The sequence below is a fragment of the Odocoileus virginianus genome, chromosome 5, assembly GCF_023699985.2.
Source record: "Odocoileus virginianus isolate 20LAN1187 ecotype Illinois chromosome 5, Ovbor_1.2, whole genome shotgun sequence".
Taxonomy (NCBI): Eukaryota; Metazoa; Chordata; class Mammalia; order Artiodactyla; family Cervidae; genus Odocoileus; species Odocoileus virginianus.
The window spans coordinates 80846401-80867005 of record NC_069678.1 but is presented as its reverse complement, the minus strand read 5'-3'; the positions used below and the strand labels follow the sequence as shown (position 1 = coordinate 80867005).

The window sequence follows — 20605 nt, the reverse complement described above, 5'->3', positions numbered from 1 at the left end:
TCTATTGCTTCTTCCTCTTTTATAGGACTTTCCACATCCTGTCTTACTTTTTGGAAGCAGCAGGAAACCGTGGAAAGAGGCAGAAAAGCCAGAATTTGAGTTCTGCCTAGCTTGCTCAGTGACCTGGTGCATGTCACTTCTCGTCGGTCTTCTTATCTGTAACAGGAGAATGAACAGACCTGCCTTCAAAGTGTGATGTGACGATCAGATGACAGTTGTGGAAGGTGCTTAATAAAAAGGCACGCATTCGTGTTCTGTTCACTAGTTGTCTCCTTTATCTTCTTGCTGCTCCTGGTCCTTCTCCACCTACTTCCTTGAGGACGTTGATCAGTTCTAATTCATTTTAGATGCGCACCACTTAGCTTGGCCTGGCACAAAATTTCATGAATGGACGAATGAAAGAATCAATGAACCGTCCGCGGCAACCACAGGCGCGTCGGGGCACCGCCCCCTTCCGCTCTCCACCCCCTCCCTCACACACCACGCGGTGGGGCCAAGGGCGGGTCTCTCGCGACCGTTCGCTGGCGCGTGCGCGGGAAACGGCGCGCGGCCGGAGGTGGCGGGCGGGCTCCCGGTGCGCGCGCGCGAGGGGAAAGGAGGGGCGGGGCCCGGCCAGAGGCAGGCGGGCGGGCGGCTGCTGTGGAGCCGGCGGCGGCGGCGGGTGACCAGCCGACCGTGTGCCGGATGGGACAGGACGAGGCTGCGGCGATGCTGCCGCCTGCGTAAGGAGCGCCGAGGAGGCCGCGGCCCTTGAGGCCCCAGAAAGCGCGGAGGAGCTGCGGGCTGTGGTCGGTGGCTTCGGGTGCCCGCCGGGCCATGGTGGCCGCGGGAGGTGGTTGGCGCGGCAGTGCTGCGGCCCGGGGCGGTGCGGGGCCGGGACAGTCGCGGCGCTGACGCCCGCAGGGCCCAGCCGCAGATATGAAGCGGAGCCGCTGCCGCGATCGACCGCAGCCGCCGCCGCCGCCGCCGCCGCCGCCGGCAGCCGGCCGGGAGGATGGGGCTCAGCGGGCGGCGGAGCTGTCCCAGTCCCAGCCCCTGCCCCTGCCCTCGCGCCGGCGAGCGCCGCCCGGGAGGCAGCGACTGGAGGAGCGGACCGGGCCCGCGGGGCCCGAAGTCAGGGAGCAGGTAGGGCTGGCCGGGGTCTTGGAGGGAAAGGATGGGGAGGGGGAGCCTGAGTGGGACTCTGAGTGGGACTGATGGGGGAGGGCTATCTCGGGCGGGAAGATTTGGGCTGGGGGAGTTGAAGGGGTGGGGACTGAAGTGAAGTTGGGCTGGAGGAATGGGAAGTCTGGAGGGGCAGGAGGAATGGGAGGTCTGGAGAGGCAGAAAAATGGGGAATGGCGAAATGGAAGTATTAGTCTGGGGTTGAATGGGAAATGAGAGAGTAGGGATGAAAAATGGTCCTATGGGCGTTTGAGGTAAAGGGTTCTGGAGGAGAAGGGACTCCGGAATGTGGGCTGGGAGTAAATGAAGTGCAAAGAATAGGCTTACTAAAGGGGTACGGAGGAATTATCCAGAGGGGCAAAAAGTGTAAGGTATGGAGAGTCAGTGTGATATAGTAAATGTTATCTTATTTTCTCGAGGTTGCCTTGACAGTTGTGAAAAAGATGTCATTCCTAAGCTTTCTCTAGTTTGGCCATCGTTGTAGTCTTGTTGGAATATGTTTCTAGCCATTGTTAAAGTTCTCTCCAGTAATGATCCATTTCACGAGAAAGCACTTTTTAAAACATGTGCTTTGGGGATGCATGTGTGCAATCCCAAGGCAGTACTGTGAGCAGAGAATTCGTAGATTTAGTCTCTGCCTTATAGAAGTTTACCACTGAAAATATCTTAGTGAGAAAACATAGAAAGAAATGCAAAAAGTTCGTGGAGTTTCTGAATGGACAGGATGTGTTTATATATTAATTTATTAATCAAGTGTGGGTTATTTAGAAGTAGGGGATAAAGGTCAGTTTTATCAGGGAGAAGTTGTCATTAGTAGCTGTAGGAAGTTCAGTGAATACGTGCATGGTCTTTGATCTTATGGGATTTACAGAAAAATGTACTGTAGTAATGGACTCCAGTGACAGCTTCCCTTTTGCACATACTATTCAAGACCCTACTGACTTCATCTTTGGAGATTTGAAGGGTCCTGTTAGGTCACCTGCCTAACAGGAGACCTTTCCCGTTTGTTAAATAAGTATTTTCCATAGACATCATTATTATATATAGTTTCAGTGATGCACATGTTAGCACTTGGACTTTCCCCCACTGTTGGTTTTTTATCTTGTATTCTCCACCCAGTGCTGAGTAGACTGTGCCATTGCTATCTTTGCCCTTACTTTCATGCAGCTGAGGATTGTCCTTTTACTATAATTTTCTCTCTCAACCTTGTCTTTTATATTCTCTGCAGTTCCTAGTCGAAACATTTTAAAATGTACTTAAAACCCAGATCCTTTCCTTACTCAGTTTACCTGGTCCAATTTACCTTATCCAGTGCTTCACTGAAGATTCAAGGTTACTTGATTTCTTCTCCTTTATCTCAGGATTTCTGTGTTCACTCATCCTTTTAAATCTCAAAGAAGGAAGTACCTATCCTCTTCCAGGCTAATTTCTCGATGTTTTTTATTTCATTCCCTCTTATATTCTATAGGCCCTTGTTGTATTATACCGCAAATAAAAGCAAGACAACAGGATTTCCCTGAGTTTTGTAACCTACTTAAGCTACTTTGTAATCTCATTTTTGCTAACCAGCAAACTTCTTGAAAAATGAGTTTATATTTAGGAGGCTGAGAAAGCTCCAGGAGATGGTGAAGGATAGAGAAGCCTGGCGTGCTGCAGTCCATGGGGTTGCAAAGAGTTGGACACAACTGCGTGACTGAACAACAGTTCACTGTCTCAGCTTCTTCACCTTGTATACAGTCCTCGTATATTTGGCTTTTACACATAAACTCTCCCCAAACTGATGTCTTCAAGGTCATCAGTAACTTGTATGTTTATTTATTTACTTTTTAATTGTGATGTGACTACAGAGTGCAAATCAAAGGTTCATTGAGCCCATGAATTTTTACAGAATGAATACACCTATGTGACCACTCCTCGGATAAAGATGTAAAACATTTCCAGTACCCTAGAATGTGCCTTTGTGTTTTCTCCCAGGTATTACCCATCTCTAGAGGTAACCACTCACCCAGCCTCTATCACCATGGATTAGTGTTGCCTCTTCTGAACTTCATATAAATTAAATCATTCAGCTTAACTCTTCTATGACTGTACTCTTTCATTCAGCTATGTCTGTAAGATTCATCTATGTTCTTTTAGAAAAAGCTTGTTCTTCACTGCTGTATAGTTCTCCCTTGTGTAATGTTCCATGATCGATGCTAAAACTTCCTTTTTTTAAGTTGAAAAATAATATGTGGCTATTTTTGAAAAGTTTTCATTGTGAAAGAATTACACAGAAAGATTTGCAGCAGTCCTGGGGACCTTAAAATGACTAAATCTGATAACCTCCCTCTTCTCTGACCTCTGTGAACTATTGGTCACTCTTGACCATGTGTTTCTTTTGAAGTTTTCTTCTCTTTTGTCATAATGTCTTTTTCACTCCTGTTTCTCTGACTGCTTCTTGGGTGTCTTTCTGTTTTCTGTCGCTGTCCCCAGTATGTTCCTTGAGGATGTGTTTCCTCTCTGTCCTTAGCTTTTTTCTTTTTCTTTTTTCTGGTCATGCTGAGGCTTACAGGACCTTAGTTTCCCAACCGGGGAACCCAGGCCCCTGCTTGTGAAAGCACTGAGTCCTAACCACTGAACCAACAGAGAATTCCCAGCTTTTTTCTTTTATTCTTTGTTTTTAAAATTTTATTTATTTATTCACTTTTGGTTGTGCTGGGTCTTTGTTGCTGCTCAGGCTTTTCTCCAGTTGCCGGGAGTGGGGATTACTCTCTAGTTGCTGAGCATGGGCTTCTCCTTGTGGTGGTTTATCTTGTTGCAGAGCACAGGCTCCAGGGTACATGGGCTTAGTAGTTGCAGCTTATGGGCTCTAGAGCATGTGGGCTTCATTAGTTGTGACGTGAAAGCTCAGTAGTTGCGAGTGCATGCTCAGTAGTTGTGGCACACTGGCTTAGTTGCCCCTTGGCATGTGGAATTTTCCCTGACCACGGATTGAATCCATGCCTCTTGCATTAGCAAGTGGATTCTTAACCACTGGATCACCAGGGAAGTCCACGGGTTTTTTTCTTAATTGTGTTTTGTTTTTTAACAGGATTACCCTATTCATGGCAAGTACTTAGGATACGGAGTGGGGCCTATGTGCTATGCTTAGTCGCTCAGTTGTGTCCGACTGTTTTGTACATGGGGATTCTCCAGGCAAGAATACTGGAGTGGGTTGCTATGCCCTCCTCCAAGGGATCTTCCCAACCCAAGAATTGAACCCATTTCTTCACATTGCAGGCAGATTCTTTACCGACTGAGCCAAAGGGTCTGTAGTTCTTTTTGTTTGTGACATTGTGTCACAGAGCCTCCTTGTAGTCTCCAGGCCTGACTTCTTTTCTTAGTTCTATATTTCCATTTCTAGCCTTAACATTTCCATCTTAGACTCTCAGCATTTGTGATCTTAACATTTGTGGTTTTCATAATTTGATAGTGTCCTTGAAATTATTTGTTGAAAACTTAAAAAATTTCAATTTTGTGTGTTATGAGGTGGGATGGATTATTCCATTTATTCAGGAAGTAAAAACCTAGCTGATCACCAAGGTATCTACCTTTCAGAAATGACTTTGTTCTTCATTTCTCCTGACATGGAAAAATGCTGTTATATGTTATACCATGCTGGTATTTAGGAATAATTTCTGAACAGGATGCAGAACTTGGATCTCTGGATTAGTGGCTTACTATATCATTGAAATACTGATAGATTCCATTATTCTCTTTTGAAATGTGCTTCTCCCTGTGTTTTTCCTTTCTGTGGTCCTCAAACTTGAACTTATATCCGTGGTCTTTGTCTTTTTGCTCTCCCTTGACCCCCTTCTCCAGATTCTGCTGATTTGGTCTTCATGATCTCTTTCAAATTTTTGTGCTCACTGTCATCATCTTAATTTACACCATTTATAAACTTTTGTCTTGGTTGTTGTAATATCTTAACTGCATTTAGTCTGCTTTTAGCCTTTTAGCCTCTAATTTATTCTGTATTCTAATAAAGAAGATTGGAACTCCTTGCCTGAGTTGCAAATAAAGTATTTTTAAATGATCAGTTCATTGCTTTATCTTCAGAAACTTTCATTAGCTTTTTAATATCATAGAATAAAGTTTGAAGACCTTGGCATTCAAGGTCTACTTGAAACATCACTTTTTATTAGAATCAGTTAGAGGCCCCTTCTCTTGGTTCCCAATACTTTGCTTTGTATCCATTGTAGCATACATTATTGAAATAGCTTATCTCTCTTGTTAGCAAGTTCTTTGAGGCCCAGACTCTTTCATTTACTATTGTATACACCTAGGGCCTAGTATGATATTTGAAACATAGTTATTAGTCTGAATACTTATTAGAAACATGTATGTGTGCTGGCACTTGAAATGTATCCTGAGCAATATCCTAATTGGTTGTCAGTCTCTCATCAGAGAAAAACTCCTCAGAGGCTGTCTTAATCATCACTGTACCAGCCTTTAGTGTTTTAACTGGTACATAATGGCACTCGGTAAATATTTGTTTCCTCCTTAGGCACTTTCATATTTTTATTTTAATTAGTTATCTATCTGAAAAACTTTCTTCATAGTCTTTGCCCATTGAAATTCTACTCAAGCTTCCAGGCCTAACTCATGCCACAGAAACTGTTCTGTGAAGTTGCTTTTCTCTGATTGGGCTGTCATAAATAGCACTTCTGTCCTTCTGTGTTCATTTTATATTATTTCATATCTGCTTTTAAGTTGTAAATTATTGAGGGTGGGAACTACATCATCATTTTATATACCATAATACGTAATCAGGGCCTTTGTCACAATAGGCACAATAATTACTTACTAACTGAATGAATGAACAGGAAATGATTCAAATATTTTGAATTTGGGTGAATTGAGTAATAATGGTAGTAAGAGAGAAATAGGTAAGTAAAGAAAAGGAGACATTTTTGAAGATGGAGGAAGATGGAGTTCAATTTTACTTTCTAGAATTCTCTCAGCAGCATTAAGGAATTTTCAAAATTTTTTTCATGAAAATCATTATTTGGCACTGTAATGTTATTGTATAGTCAAAGTGAAGTGAAAGTTACTCAGTCATGTCCAACTCTTTGCGACCTCATGGACTGTATACTGTGTAGTCCATGGAATTCTCCAGGCCAGAATACTGGAGTGTGTAACCTTTCCCTTCTCTGGGGGATTTTCCAAACCCAGGGATCAAATCCAGGTCTCCTGCATTGCAGGCAGATTCTTTACCAGCTGAGCCACCAGGGAAGCCCAAGAATACTGGAGTGGATAGCCTGTCCCTTCTCCAGTGGATCTTCCCGAACCAGGGATCGAACTGGGGTCTCCTGCATTGCAGACAAATTCTTTACCAACTGAGCTATCAGGGAGGCCCAAAAGCACAGGGCAGAAAACACACAGAGGGAAAACTGTGTATATTTTGTAGGGAACTGTAGTTGTTTGGTATTGTTGGCATTTGAACTTGGAGGCATAGATGATGAGTTTAGAGCCTAAAAGAGCCTCGATGGTAGAAGATCTTTACTACTATTTAAAAAGTAAAGTAGGGGAGTATGATGGTCTTACTTGTTTTTTAACCTGGGTTACTCTGGCAGCTGTGTGGAGGATACAGTGTAGGACATGGTGATTAAGACATGGGCATTTGAGAATTTTTCTGAGTTTTCCCAGGGGCTTTACAGGTGGCACAGTAATAAACAATCTGCCTGTCAATGCTTAAGATGCTGGTTCAATCCCTGGGTTGGGAAGATCCCTGAGAAGGAAATGGCAACTCCAGTATTCTTGCCTGGGAAATTCCATTGACAGAGGAACCTTACAGGCTATATTAGACACGATTGAGCAGGTACTCCGGCTAAGTTTTCAATGGAAGGTGTGTGCTTAATTGCTCAGTCATGTCCAACTCTTTGTGACCCCATGGACTATAGCCTGCTAGGCTCCTCTGTTCTTGCAGTTCTCCAGGCAAGAATACTGGAGTGGGTGACCATTTCCTTTTCCAGGGGATCTTCCTGACCCAGAGATCGAACCCGAGTCTCCTGCATTGCAGGTGGATCCTTTATCATTTGAGCCATTGGGATGCTAGTGATAAAGAACTCGCTTGCCAATGGAGGAGACATAACAGACTCGGGTTTGGTCCCTGGTTCAGGAAGATCTCCTTGAGGAGGGCATGGCAACCCTTTCTAGTATTCAGTATTCTTGCTTAGAGAATCCCGAGGACAGAGGAACCTAGGAAGCTCCTGTCCTTAGGATCGCAAAGAGCTGGACACGACTGAAGCGACTTAGCACACACCTACTCCAGTCTGACCTCTGCAATGACAATGAGTTTTCAATACAGTGTTTGTTAACTCTTTCCTCCCATCTTGTCCCGAAGTAATCTAAGTGAGGGCCAGCCCTGAAAACCTATTACCTTTGGAAGATTTGATTTCATCAAAGGTCCTGGGAGCAGAGAGCCTGGGATGGTTGAAGCAGGTTGGACAGTTTTCCCTGATGAGCGTAGGATACATCTGCTTACAGATTTTTCCCATTTTTATTTTACTGGATGCCTCTTAGCCTGCTGCTGCTGCTCCTAAGTCGCTTCAGTCATGTCTGACTCTGTGCAACCCCATAGACGGCAGCCCACCAGACTCCCCTGTCCCTGGGATTTTCCAGGCAAGAGTACTGGAGTGGGGTGCCATTGCCTTCTCTGGCCTCTTAACCTAAGATCAGCCTAAAAGCTTTTTCCACCCCAAGTTACTCATGGTGACCTATGATTAGGACTGTTAGAGGCAGCTTCATACTGCAGTCACTATGCCTCCTTCTTTGCTGGTCTTAGCTACTATATGGTTTTTTGCTAAATTTGCTACCTAGCTTTGTACTTTTTGGTAAAACCCCCATGGTACCTTGGTAATTATCTTTTTTATCAGCAGGTATTGGTTGTTTTTCTTCTCTTATATATGTACTTGGGGTTCCAAAGAGGTTTGAAAACCAGGTTATTGGGTCAAGGGCTAGTCCTGGGGTTGGAGGAAAAAGTCCTCAGGGGAGAGCAGAGACTAGGTGTCCCTGGGAGTCAGGACTTACATATGATGCGCTGTTAGTCCAACATAGTTGACCGCCTTTTTGTTTCAGTGATGTACCTTATTGTCAACTCCCCAAACTCTTTTCTCTGCACTATAGCCATATATACAGTGGTGATGTAAAAGTGAAAGTCGCTCAATTGTGTCTGACTCTTTGCAACCCCATGGACTATACAGTCTCCAGGCCAGAATACTGGAGTGGATAGCCGTTTACTTCTCCAGGGGATCTTCCCAACCCAGGGATTGAACCCAGGTCTCCCACATTGCAGGCAGATTCTTTACCAGCTGAGCCACCAGTGAAGACCCTATATAAAGTGGAAATATAGTAAATAATTGATGGGAAAAATTGATATCAACCTGAACTTCCTGCTTCCATGTTCATTGGGCATATTTCATCTTTACCAGTAATAGTTCCACTTCTAAAATCTTAGTTTAGAGCTTACCACACTCTGACCTTCACATCATGTTCTGTTTCTGTAGCTCGCATTCATTCATCTCCAAAAATTGTTCAAACTCTTTGTAACCTCTGGTCTGTTGATTTTTGTTTTTCCTAAATCATCTTTGCATTGTTGGTCACCTCATGCCTCTACTTTCATCCTTGTCCAGCTAAATATTTCATGGGCTATCATAATTATTCCTATGTGTGTACCTTCAGTACCTTCTGTCATACCTGTCATACTTGTCATACTTGAGAAAATCCCAACTGTGATTAAACCAACTCTGTCTATGGTACACTTGTATCAGATAATAAAAGAAATAAGTAAAATATGTAGTGTGCTATAGGGTGATAAATACTATGAAGAAAATAAAGCAGAAAAGGGGGGATATAGAGTGATGGGAGATTTTATGGCTTTAAATAGCATTATCATGAAAGACATCTCTTTGGAATGAGATGTTTGAGTAAAGACCTGAAGGATGTAAGAAACAGGCATTTCAATTCTGAGGGAAGCGTATACTTGGTAGAGGTAGAAAGCTCCTTAGTCTGGAAGCATACCTTTAGCTCTAAAATTTTGTTTGAGGAACACCAAGGAGCCCAAGTATGGCTAGAGTAGAGTGAGTAAGAGGAAGAGTGGTAGGTGAGGTCAAAGGGGAAAGATGGGGAGAGGAGGGCTGAATTGTGGAGAGGTTCAGATGGGTAAGTGTCTTACAGGGTAAGGTTTTTGACTTTTGTGCTGAATGAGATGAAAAGCCGTTGGAGAATTTTGAGCAGAGGAATCACGTGATCTGACATTCATTTTAATCCCATCTGTTTGACTGCTCTAAGGAGCACTGACTGAATGGGTATGTGGAAGCAGAGAGACCACTCAAGAGACTCTTGCAGTTATTCAGGCAAACGAGCAAGGGATATGAAATAATTGTCTGTGAATAAGAGAGTGCTTTTCTTTAGAACAAAACCACTTGAAAGAGTTATCTGTATCTTCTTTCATTTCTTCTGCTCTTACTCTTTTTTGAACCCATTCCAGTCAAATCAGGCTTTAGTCTCCTAATTCCACTGCAGCACTTATGTCAGGGTCATCATTGGTCAAATCCAGTGGCCAGTTTTCAGTCTTCATCTCACTCAACCTGTTGCTTTTGACATGGTTGATCATTCCATCATTTGGCTCCTGGGACCATGCTCTCTTGGTTTTCCTTCAGTCTCACCAGTGCTTCAGAGAGCTTAGTATTTAATCTGCTTCTACAATCTGTTCTCTCTCTTGCTGTAATCTCATTAGATTGTATTACTTTGCATTTCATCTGTATGCTGTTGATTCCCACCTTTCCCCCTCTTGTCTTGACTTTCCTCTGAGCTCTAACTCCTTTTTTCAGTTGTGAGTATAACATTTCTATTTGGGTAGCTAATAGACCTTTCAAACTTAATGTGTCCAAAGTTGAACCCTGTTTTTATTTCCTATTCTGCTTCTCCCTCAGTCTTTCCCATGTCGATAAACAGCACTATCATTCAAGCTATGACAAACCTAGACAGAGTATTAAAAAGCAGAGACAACACTTTGCTGACAGAGGTACATACATTCAAAGCTATGGTTTTTCCAGTAGTCATGAACAGATGTGAGAGTTGGGCCATAAAGAAGGCTGAGTGCTGAAGAATTGATACTTCCGAACTGTGGTATTGGAGAAGACTCTTGAGAGACTGTTGGACTGCAAGAGATCAAACCAGTCCATCCGAAAGGAAATCAGTCCTGAATATTCACTGGAAGGACTGATGCTGAAGCTGAAGCTCTATTACTTTGGCCACCTAATGTGAAGAACTGACTCACTGGACAAGACCATGATGCTGGGAAAGATTGAGGGCAGTAGGAGGAGGGGTGACCAGAGGGTAAGATGGTTGGATTGCATCATCAACTTAATGGACATGAGTTTGAGCAAACCCTGGGAGATGGTGATGGACAGGGAAGCCTGGCGTGCTGCAGTCCATGGGGTCGCAAAGAGTCGGACATGACTGAGCGACTAAACAACAAAATCATTCACTCAAAGCAAAATATGGAAGTTGTTTTTGATTCTTTTCTAAACTTCATATTCCACATTCAGCCCATCAGCTCTGGTTGGTGCAGTATTCAAACTGCAGGAGACTTTTCCCCACTAGCTCCATCACTAGTCTAATTTTAGCCTCTTTCATCTTCCATCCGGGTTACTATAAAAGTCTCCTAACCTGTCTTCCTGATTCTATTCTTCTACCCTCCCCCGCAACTATGATAATGATAATTTGCACACAGCAAGAGCAATATCATCCTATAAAAGCTAAAGTCAAAATTTGTCACCCTCTCTAGTCAAAAGTGGCTTTCCATCACAGTTAATCAAAGTTGAAGGTGCTTGCTTTGTCCTATTATAAGTGCCTATGTGATCTGCCTCTGGGCCTTCTCAAACCTCATTTCCTTCTCTTCCTCTTGTTACTGTGCTCTAGTCACAGTGGCTGCCTTGATGGTCTCCAGATATATTAAGCATGCTCCTGCCTGAGGACATTTTAAAAATGATTTGAGAAATTCTATACTTGGTAGGAAAGTCATGACCAACCTATATAGCATATTGAAAAGCAGAGACATTAGTTCGCCAACAAAGGTCCATCTAGTCAAGGCTATGGTTTTTCCAGTGGTCGTGTATGGATGTGAGAGTTAGACTGTGAAGAAAGCTGAGTGCCGAAGAATTGATGCTTTTGAACTGTGGTGTTGGAAAAGACTCTTGAGAGTCCCTTGGACTGCAAGGAGATCCAACCAGTTCATCCTAAAGGAGATCAGTCCTGGGTGTTCATTGGAAGAACTGATGCTGAAGCTGAAACTCCAATACTTTGGCCACCTCATGTGAAGAGTTGACTCGTTGGAAAAGACCCTGATGCTCGGAGGGATTAGGGGCAGGAGGAGAAGGGGATGACAGAGGATGAAATGGCTGGATGGCATCACTGACTCGATGGACATGAGTTTGGGTAGACTCCGGGAGTTGGACAGGGAGGCCTGGCATGCTGCAATTCATGGGGTCGCAAACGACTGAGCGACTGAACTGAACTGAACTGATACTTGGTAGTTTTCTCTACCTGAGGTGTTCTTTCTCTGGATATGTTTATATGACTGGCTTCCTTATTTCATTTAGGTCTCTGTTCAGATATCACCTCCTCAGAGGCCTTCCTTGACCAGCTATTTTTTTTTTCCATTTATTTTTATTAGTTGGAGGCTAATTACTTTACAATATTGTAGTTGTTTTTGCCATACATTGACATGAATCAGCCATGGATTTACATGTGTTCCCCATCCCGATCCCCTCTGACCAGCTATTTTGAAGTAGCCCTCGTAGTCACTTCCATCCCCTCTTTTTATTATGTCCTTTATTCACCTGTGACTGTCACATATTTATTCTCTTTCTCACACATTAGAATATATGCTTAATGAGGATATGAATTTGAATTGGTTTTTCCTTACTGCTGTATCTCCAGTTTCTAGACATGTATATTGGAGATACTAAAGAAATACTTCTTGAGTGAATGTATAGTGATTAAGTCATTGTCTGACCTTAGAGTCCAACTCTGTGACCTGATACAAATTACTTAAATTCTTTAAGCCTTAATCATCCTATGTGTATGTAGTGGAGATAATTTCATTACCAATTTCATTGTTAGGATTTAATAAGTTAATCCATGTACAACACTTACTACAAAGCCTAATACCAATGAGTGCTCAATAATGGTTAATTATTATATTTTTAGGATACATGCATAGAATGTGTGAATATAGTGTTCATATTTTTCAGTGTTCTTACCTGGTTTCAGAAAGAAATAGAAAAAGGTATGTCTTAACCTTTGATTTGTTGGCATTATTGAACTGTCCTTTTATTTTGTTCAGCTTGAAAAAGCGGCTTTAATTTGTATATTTTCCCTTTTAGCCCACCAGGCTCCTCTGTCCCTGGGGATTCTCGAGGTAAGACTACCGGAGGGGTAGCCTAGCCCTTCTCCAGGGGATCTTCCCGACCCAGAATCAAACCGGGGTCTCCTGCAGGTGGATTCTTTACAACCTGAGCTACCAGGGAAGCCCTTAGGGAAACTTCTATGAATTTCTTTCTAAGTAACTGGTTTAGAATGTGTTGTAGTCTCCCTAGGCTTTAGAATGTATTTAATAGCAAATATGGACCAAGGAAACCACATTTTAAAATTCTGTGATATTGTTTTAGTTGTATACCAATTTTAATGTAATGTTCACCCTTCTTAAGGGTGAACCTGGTAGCAGAGGTACAAATCCTTTAACCTTCAGTTTGTTGGGAGATTAATAAGCCACATAACTTCTCTGCCTATGTTCAGCAAAACAGGGGTAATATAGATGTAGGAATACTTGTTTTTTAATTTTATATAAATTATTTATTATATGTATACTTTTGCTGTCTAACCTTGTTCCACTCAGCATTGTTTTTGAGAATTATATGTCACAGATCAGCACACTTTTTCTGTTAAGGGCAATGTAATAAATATTTTAGGCTTTGTCATACTGTTTGTTTCACAACTACATGCTCAACTATACTGTTGTAGCCTGATAGCATCCCTAAGATAATATGCCAATGAATGAACTTATCTATATTTTAATAGACTTTATATAGGGACATTGAAATTAGAATTTTATGTAATTTCCATATTTGTCATATTGAGAATACTGTTTTACAAAATCTTGTTCTATTGATTTGTTTTCCAACTATTTACAAATGTAAAAACTTCTTTTAGCTCCCTGGGTAGACATAAGCAGACTGTGGGTAGGACATGGCCTACCAGCTGAAGTTTACTTACCTTTTCTATGTTATCTTAACACATTTAGATTAATTTCATCAATTTTAAACTGCTATATAGCATTCTTTTGAAAGACTAATTTGTAATATGTAAACTTTTTTGAAAAAATTGGACTTCCCTGGTGGCTCAGATGGTAAAGAACCTGTCTGCAATGCGGGAGATCTGGGTTTTATCACTGGGTTGGGAAGATCCCCTTAAGGAGGGCGTGTGGCAACCCACTCCAGTATGCTCACCTGGAGAACCCCCATGGACTAGAGCCTGGCAGGCTACAGTCCATGGGGTCACAAAAGAGTCGGATACAACTGAGTGACTAAGCACAGCACAGCAAATATTTTGTTATAATAATGGACCATTAGGTGATTTCCATTTTCCAGTGCTACAGTAAATATTCTTGTACTTACCTCCTTGTGCACACGTGCAGGAGTTTCTCTTACAGGATATCGTTGCCAGATTGCTTTTTTCAGTGTTTGTACCTGTATGTGCTTTGACCTCTGATGTTTTGCTGTGTCCTTGACAACTCTTGTTGTTATCACTTTTTGTTAATTTTCTAGATTTAGATGGCAGCTCAGTGCTTTAAATACATTTTCCTGATTATTTGCAAGGTTGAGAATCTCTTCACAGATTTAGTATTTACTTAGAAGTTTTGTTTTCTGTGACTTCCTTAGTTATGAACTTTGTTTTTCTCAAAAACTGTTTCTTTTTATTTTTCTTATTGATGTTGAGTTTTTTTTTTATTGTCATTTAAAAATAGAATATGGTGAAGAAGTATTGTAGGGAAAGAGCAAATTAGCCAAGATAGCAGTGATGAGAGTCTCTCGACCCACGGCCTCTTGCTCTCGCCCCACGTTTTGTAAATACATGATTGTGTAACAGTTGAGGTCACTTGTAGCACTGCATATGCACTTCACCACGTACCCCCCTGGCCACAGGCCACCTAAACATGTATAAGCTCCACCTGAAAAGCCCTTGAGGCTGCATTATGTCTGCATCTGCTGGGCCAACCGCAAGAGAACACAGTGTGTCTGCCTTATGGCTGCTGCGCTAGCCCGGAGAGAATAAACATGTCTGCAGTTCCCTGAGTTTTCTTTCAGCTTCCCTACTTGTGCCTTGCCTACCCTGGGTTCTGCAAACAGTGAGATACAAGGAGACAAATATACTTTAGGTTTGAATTCTCTTTATAGCTTAGTAGGTTTGAATTTGAGATGGGGATAGCAATCAATGTCTATTTAACCGTGTTGTTCTTATGGTTATAAATTGCCTAGTTTGTATTGGAGCTCACTAAATGTTTGTTTCTATGTTTTTTATTGTGTTTGTTCTTTGTCACTACTGTAACTTTGTGTGTAGCAAAATATTCCTTTTGTAGCAGACCACTTGTTTTGTGAATTTTCTTTCTTTCCTCCTTTTTTTTTCTTTTTTACTATTTAACTTGTTTATTGTCAAATATAACAACTACAGAAAAGCAGTAAAAAACAGGAGGATAATTTAGTGAATTATAAAATGAACACTATTAATTAAGCAGAATTTTACCAGCGATTCAAGAAACTCTTCTTGCTGTGCCCCTCCCAATCACAGTCCCTCTTTCTCTGCAAAAGTAGTCAGTATTCTGACTTAGGGCTTCCCTGGTAGTTCAGACAGTAAAGAATCTGCCTGCAATGCAGGAGACCTGGGTTCAGTCCCTGGGTTGGGAAGATCCCCTGGAGGAGGGCATGGCAAGCCACTCCAGTATTCTTGCCTGAAGAATCCCCATGGACCGAGGAGCCTGGCGGGCTACAGTCCATAGGGTTACAAAGAGTCAGACACAACTGAGTGACTAAGCATAGCATAGCACATTCTGACTTGAGCATTTCTTTGTGTTTCTTTTTAAGTTTGCATCTAAGACATTACAGTTTAGTCTTGCCCATTAAAAAAAACTAGATATGTTTGTCTCTTTTAATCTATACGTTTTCCTTTCATCTCTTCTTTAAAGTCTTTATGTTGAAAAACCTTGGAACATTTGACCTGTAGTTTCCCATAGTCTAGATTCATAGCTACGGTGCATTTCAAAATGTTTCATGTCCTTTGTATTGCCTACAAGTTACAGCTGGATAGAGAGGCTTAATCAGTCTCAGGTTCAATTCCTTGGGCAAGATTTTGGGTGGTAGTGTGTTCTTTCAGTAGAAGACACACAATGTCTGCTTTTTGCTCTTTGATTGGGGGTCCCCTGTACATAATGAATTGCATGTTTCTTACTGTTTTGAATATTTTCGCTTTGTTGTTGGCTTCAGCAGTTGGTAATGATATGTTTTGACTCAAATTCTGTTTGAGTTTAACCTACTTGAAGTTCATTGAGCTTCTGAACATGTAGGCTCATGTCTCTCATCACATTTGGGAAGTTTTTGGCAATTATTTCTTCAGGTATTATCGCCATTTGTCTCTTCTTCTTCTGGGATTCCCTTAATGCATATATTGGTTTTTTTGAAGATGAACCCCTCATCTCTTAGGCTCTCTTCACTTTATTCTCTTTTTTTCTTTTTGTTCCTCAGACTAGATAGCTTTAATTGTCTTGTCCTCGAGATTGCTGATTATGTCTTTGCTTTCTCAAATTTGCTGTTGAACCCCCTACTGAATTTTTCGTTTATTTATTGGTTTTCTTATTCTAGAATTTCTGTTTGATTCCCTTGTATAATTTGTCTTCTTGTCGATAGCCTTGTTTTGGTCATACATTGTTTTCCTGATTTTCTTTAATTCTTTGCAAATGTTTTCCTTTGGTAATAGGACCATAATTAAGACATTAGGTTTCAAGTTTACTGCAGAGTGCAATACTGGGCTTCCTCAGGGATGTTTTCTGTTAATGTATTTCACTTGTTTGAGTGGACCATACTTTATACATCTTGTGATTTTTAAAATTTTTATTGTTGTTGAAAATTAGAGATTTGAATATTGGCAACTTGGGAATACAGTGTTTCCTCTTTCCCTAGGGTTTGCTATTTTTTGACTATTGAAGGCTGTAGTTGTTCATTTGTCTAGTGAGTTTTCTCAGCCTTTTTTGTAGAAATTGTATTTCTTGCTGTGTGTGATACTGAAGTCTCTATTCCTTAGCTTGTATTTTGATAAAGATTTTCTGGATTGCCAGGAGCTAAGCAAACAAACAAACATACAATCAATATGTTTTACAAACATACAACAATCTGGTCTTTGCAGATTGACTGTTTGATTCCTTCGGCCCTTAGCCAGACTTGTGCTGACTCCAGGGATCAGCTTGAGATGAAAGCTTAAAATCTCAGTGTTTCCTGAGTATGCATTTCACCCTGGGCTCTCTAAGTTAGTTTATATACACAGGTGTTTGTGATTACCCTAATTTCCCAAAGAAACTCTCCCTTTTCCTGCCCAGATCTCAGGCAGTCAATTATATGTCTCATTGTTAATCCTTGGCCCAGGTGGCTGTGGGTGTTTGGGTCACCTTATGGGGTTTTAAGCAGTGCTTGCTGCTTTTCTACTGAGAAGATTCCAAGTTAGGTGAAATAGAGAGGAGTGCCTCGTGTCAGTCCTCCAGGTAGCCCCCAGGTAAGTTAGAACAGACGTCATAATTTACAAGTAAGGTCTACTCTGGTCCTTCTGGCACTAGGGGCCAGGGTCCCACTCTGGGATCCCAACTGATGTCTTCAAGATTGCCTCCACATCAAGGAATGAGTAGGGTGAGGGTGAGTAAAAATGCCACAAAGCTTTCCTACCATTTTTAAGTTGACTTCTTGATTCAGTTCTCATGGTTGTTGTAAATCTTCTATTTTCCAGAGTCTGACAAAAGTGGTTCTGACAGTTTCTGCCTGTTTTTCAGTGATTCTTTGGGGTAATTTTAGCTGGGGAGCTGTCTAATCCACCATTTTGCTTATGTTGTCTTTCACTTGATTTTAATTTTTATCTTCCTAATGATGAGAATGGTTTCATTTTCCGTATTTGCTTTTTCTTTGCTAAAATTAGGTTTCTTGCTCATTTTTTTTTATTGGCTTGTTACTGAATGCCTGTCTTTCTCAGATATGTTTTGCAAATATTTTTGCTCCTGTGTGATTTGTTTTCACTTTTTAAACAGTATCTTTAGAAGAGTAGTTTTTAAATTTGATGAAGTCTATAAATTTGTTCTTTTTTAAACTTAAGCTTTGTTGTGTTACCTAAGAATGCTACCTAACTCAAAGTATAAAAATTTTACTCTTGTATTTTTTTGAAGTTTTATACTTTTAGATTTTATAGTTAGATTCATAAGCCATTTAGAATTATTTTTCATACATTGCCTTTGATATGCCTGAGGTATGGGTCAAAGTACTTTTTTTTGCATATGCACATCAAGCAAAGGTTTTAATAGGGATAAAGAAAATATACTTTGATTAGTGTGACACCTGGGTTTGACTCTTGGCAGGGTAGGTCAGGAAGAATCTATCACAGTATATGGACTTCTCTTCACCTATTAAATTACCATTCATATGGGATAAGACAACTTGTGTTGCAAGCCCAGGTTTTTAGCCTGATAGACAAGTTTTTAGTGTGTAGACTTCTGTTCTTTAGCTGTGAATCCTTTGATTATATCGAATCCTATCCTTGTGTATGTGTGTTAGTCACTCAGTTGTGTCCGACTCTTTGCGACCCCACAGACTGTTGCCCACCAAACTTCTCTGTCCATGGAATTCTCCAGGCAAGAATACTGGAGTGGATTGCCATTCCCTTCTCCAGAAGATCTTCCCGACCCAGGGATTGAACCCTGATCTCCTGCATTACAGGCAGATTCTTTACTGTTCGAGCTACAGGGAAGTCAAGAAAGGAAGTCCTATCCTGAAAGCATAATATAGTATAAACACAACACTAGCCTTGTGTACAAAGTTAGCCTGAGATTTGCTTTAGTACTGTGGGAGACTGAGAGAGTTCTGACCAAGAGAGGGAGGACTCTGTGAGGACTCAAGAGAAAGCAATAAGCTCTAGAGTTGGGAGGAGCATGTAGAGATTTTGTAGTCAGGCGATTTTCAACCTTTTATTTGATAGTTGAAATTTACATGTCATATAGTAGGTATGTTATTGTTACATTGTTGCTATAATAGGTAAATACAAATTATGTGTAATTTCTGGCATGCAAGCTGTAATTCTGCCTTTTAAACAATCTCACCTAAGAAACAACGTTGTAACATAAGTGAACCGACTTTATTGTAGTATTTACCAGGAACTTGCTTTCATTTAATTAAAAGTATACTGATTGAGTACTTTAAATCAATTTCAAGTAATTTATGACACAATTCTCACAGTTGATCAACATGTGTGTGTGTTGGTGGAATCAAACTGAAAGTTTTTTTTTAGTTTGGTGGTTCTCAAACTTGAGTGTGCTTCAGACTTACCTGTTAAGACAGATTGCTGGTCCCCTACCTGAGATTTTCCAATTTAGTAGATCTGGGTTGGGGCTCTAGAATTTGCATTTCTAACAAGTTCACAGATGATGCTGATATTCCTGGTCTGGGGACCACATTTTCAGGATCACAGCTTAGGCCAACTTTCACCTTACTATTTCAGTATTCTAGGGGCAGAGTTTGTCCTTTTTAACATAGCCTATTCACTGTTAGACAGTTCTTCCGATAATTAAACCTACTTCTCCTTCTGTTATTTTTGTCCAGTGTTTCTAGCTCTGGCCTGTGAAGTAAGAAGTTTACTCTTCCTATAACAGAGGAGAAAGCCCTCATGTAGTTGAAGAAAGTTTTTCATGTCTCCTTTATTTAATTTCATTCATGTTAAGCATTTATAGTTTCCTAATAGTTATTGGAAGAATACTGGAATTTGTAGTTATGTTAATACTCCCATAACAGTGTTTTATTTGTAATCTCGTTTCTCTTCCTATATTTTCTGGGATACTATCCAGGCCAGAATCCTGGAAGTCATCCTAGGTTCCTTCCCCTCCTTAACTCCCTATTTTGCCGAAGAATCATTTGATTGTAGAAATGCTGGGAGCCAGATAAAAATTTGATCCAGTTTAAGCAGAAGGGGGCAGCTTATTTTAAGGGTACAGTAATATGCTATTGAACCTGCAAAACATGTGATTTGGCTGGATCTCTCATAAGTGACTAGAAATGGGAACTAGAAAATTGCAAGAAGTAAGTTAGTTTGGAAGTTATACTATAGAAAGGAAGTTCCTCTTCCCATGCCCCTTTTCTTTCTCTCTTAGACTATGTGTTCTATTTGCTTCATTCCCTTTTCTTGTCTTTAATAAATTCTTCAGTAAATCCAATAATGTTCTACTGTTTTAAAAAGTCCAGTCTAACTAACATATGTACAATAGATAGCCATGGGAATTTGCTGTATGACGCAGGGAACTCGTACCAGGGCTCTCTAACAGCCTAGAAGGGTGGGAAGGGTTGGGAGGTGGGAGAGAGGTTCAAGAAGGAGGGGACATGTATACGTACGGCTGATTTATGTTGTTGTATGGCAGAAACCAACACAATATTGTAAAGCAGTTATCCTTCAATTAAAAATAAATAAGTCCAGTCTAGCTAGCTGAGCAAGAGAAGCAAGGTACAGAATAGTTCATAAAGAGTGATCTATTTATGTACTCAACTCTGTCCGAAGCCTGGATAGTAATTATCCTGGGGAGATAGTATAGTGACTGAGAGGGAGCACAGGGGGCTTTCTGGAAAGTGGTTGGTTATGTTTCTTTTTTTTTTAAATCTTGATGGTGGTTACATGGATATGTTTAACTTGCAAAAATTCTTTGTTGTGTGCTTAGTTATATGTACTTTTCTGAAATGAGTAATATACTAAAGTTAAAAGGATGTCCTGCTTTAAAAGTTAAATTTCATTTCCCATTTAATTAACATTTCCTTCCCTTTGCAAAGTTTTGATAGGAGAAACTTGGAATGAGAAGGTGCATAATCTGCTTTCATTTTTCCTCTCCTCTGGCTTCTTTTCTTTGGTATGTTATGATAGGGAATAGAGAGATTGAAAAGGATATGACTTTCTTTTAACTGATGCTGATCTAGTCCTATTGGTTGTCAGTCCTTTTGTGCCTAAGACTAATTGTTCATCCATATGATGAAGCAGGCATCCAAGTGCTGGCTCTGTCATGTAGCTCATTTTAAGTTATTTTGGGAGTATTTTCCTTTCCATATTGCCTTCATATAGGATATTCCTTCGCCTT

General features: G+C 40.9%; 1 protein-coding gene across 4 annotated transcripts in view; it reads left to right on the top strand.

Moving 5' to 3' along the window:
- Window positions 1-572: 572 nt before the first annotated feature.
- MAST2 (microtubule associated serine/threonine kinase 2) overlaps window positions 573-20605 on the top strand; it is a 204066-nt gene continuing 184033 nt past the window's right edge. For all 4 annotated transcript variants that reach the window (XM_070468227.1, XM_070468226.1, XM_070468225.1 and 1 more), the window contains exon 1: window positions 573-1125. In XM_070468227.1, the coding sequence (XP_070324328.1) occupies window positions 919-1125 (207 nt within the window). In that variant the 5' untranslated portion in view covers window positions 573-918. The remainder of the gene's footprint in view (window positions 1126-20605) is intronic.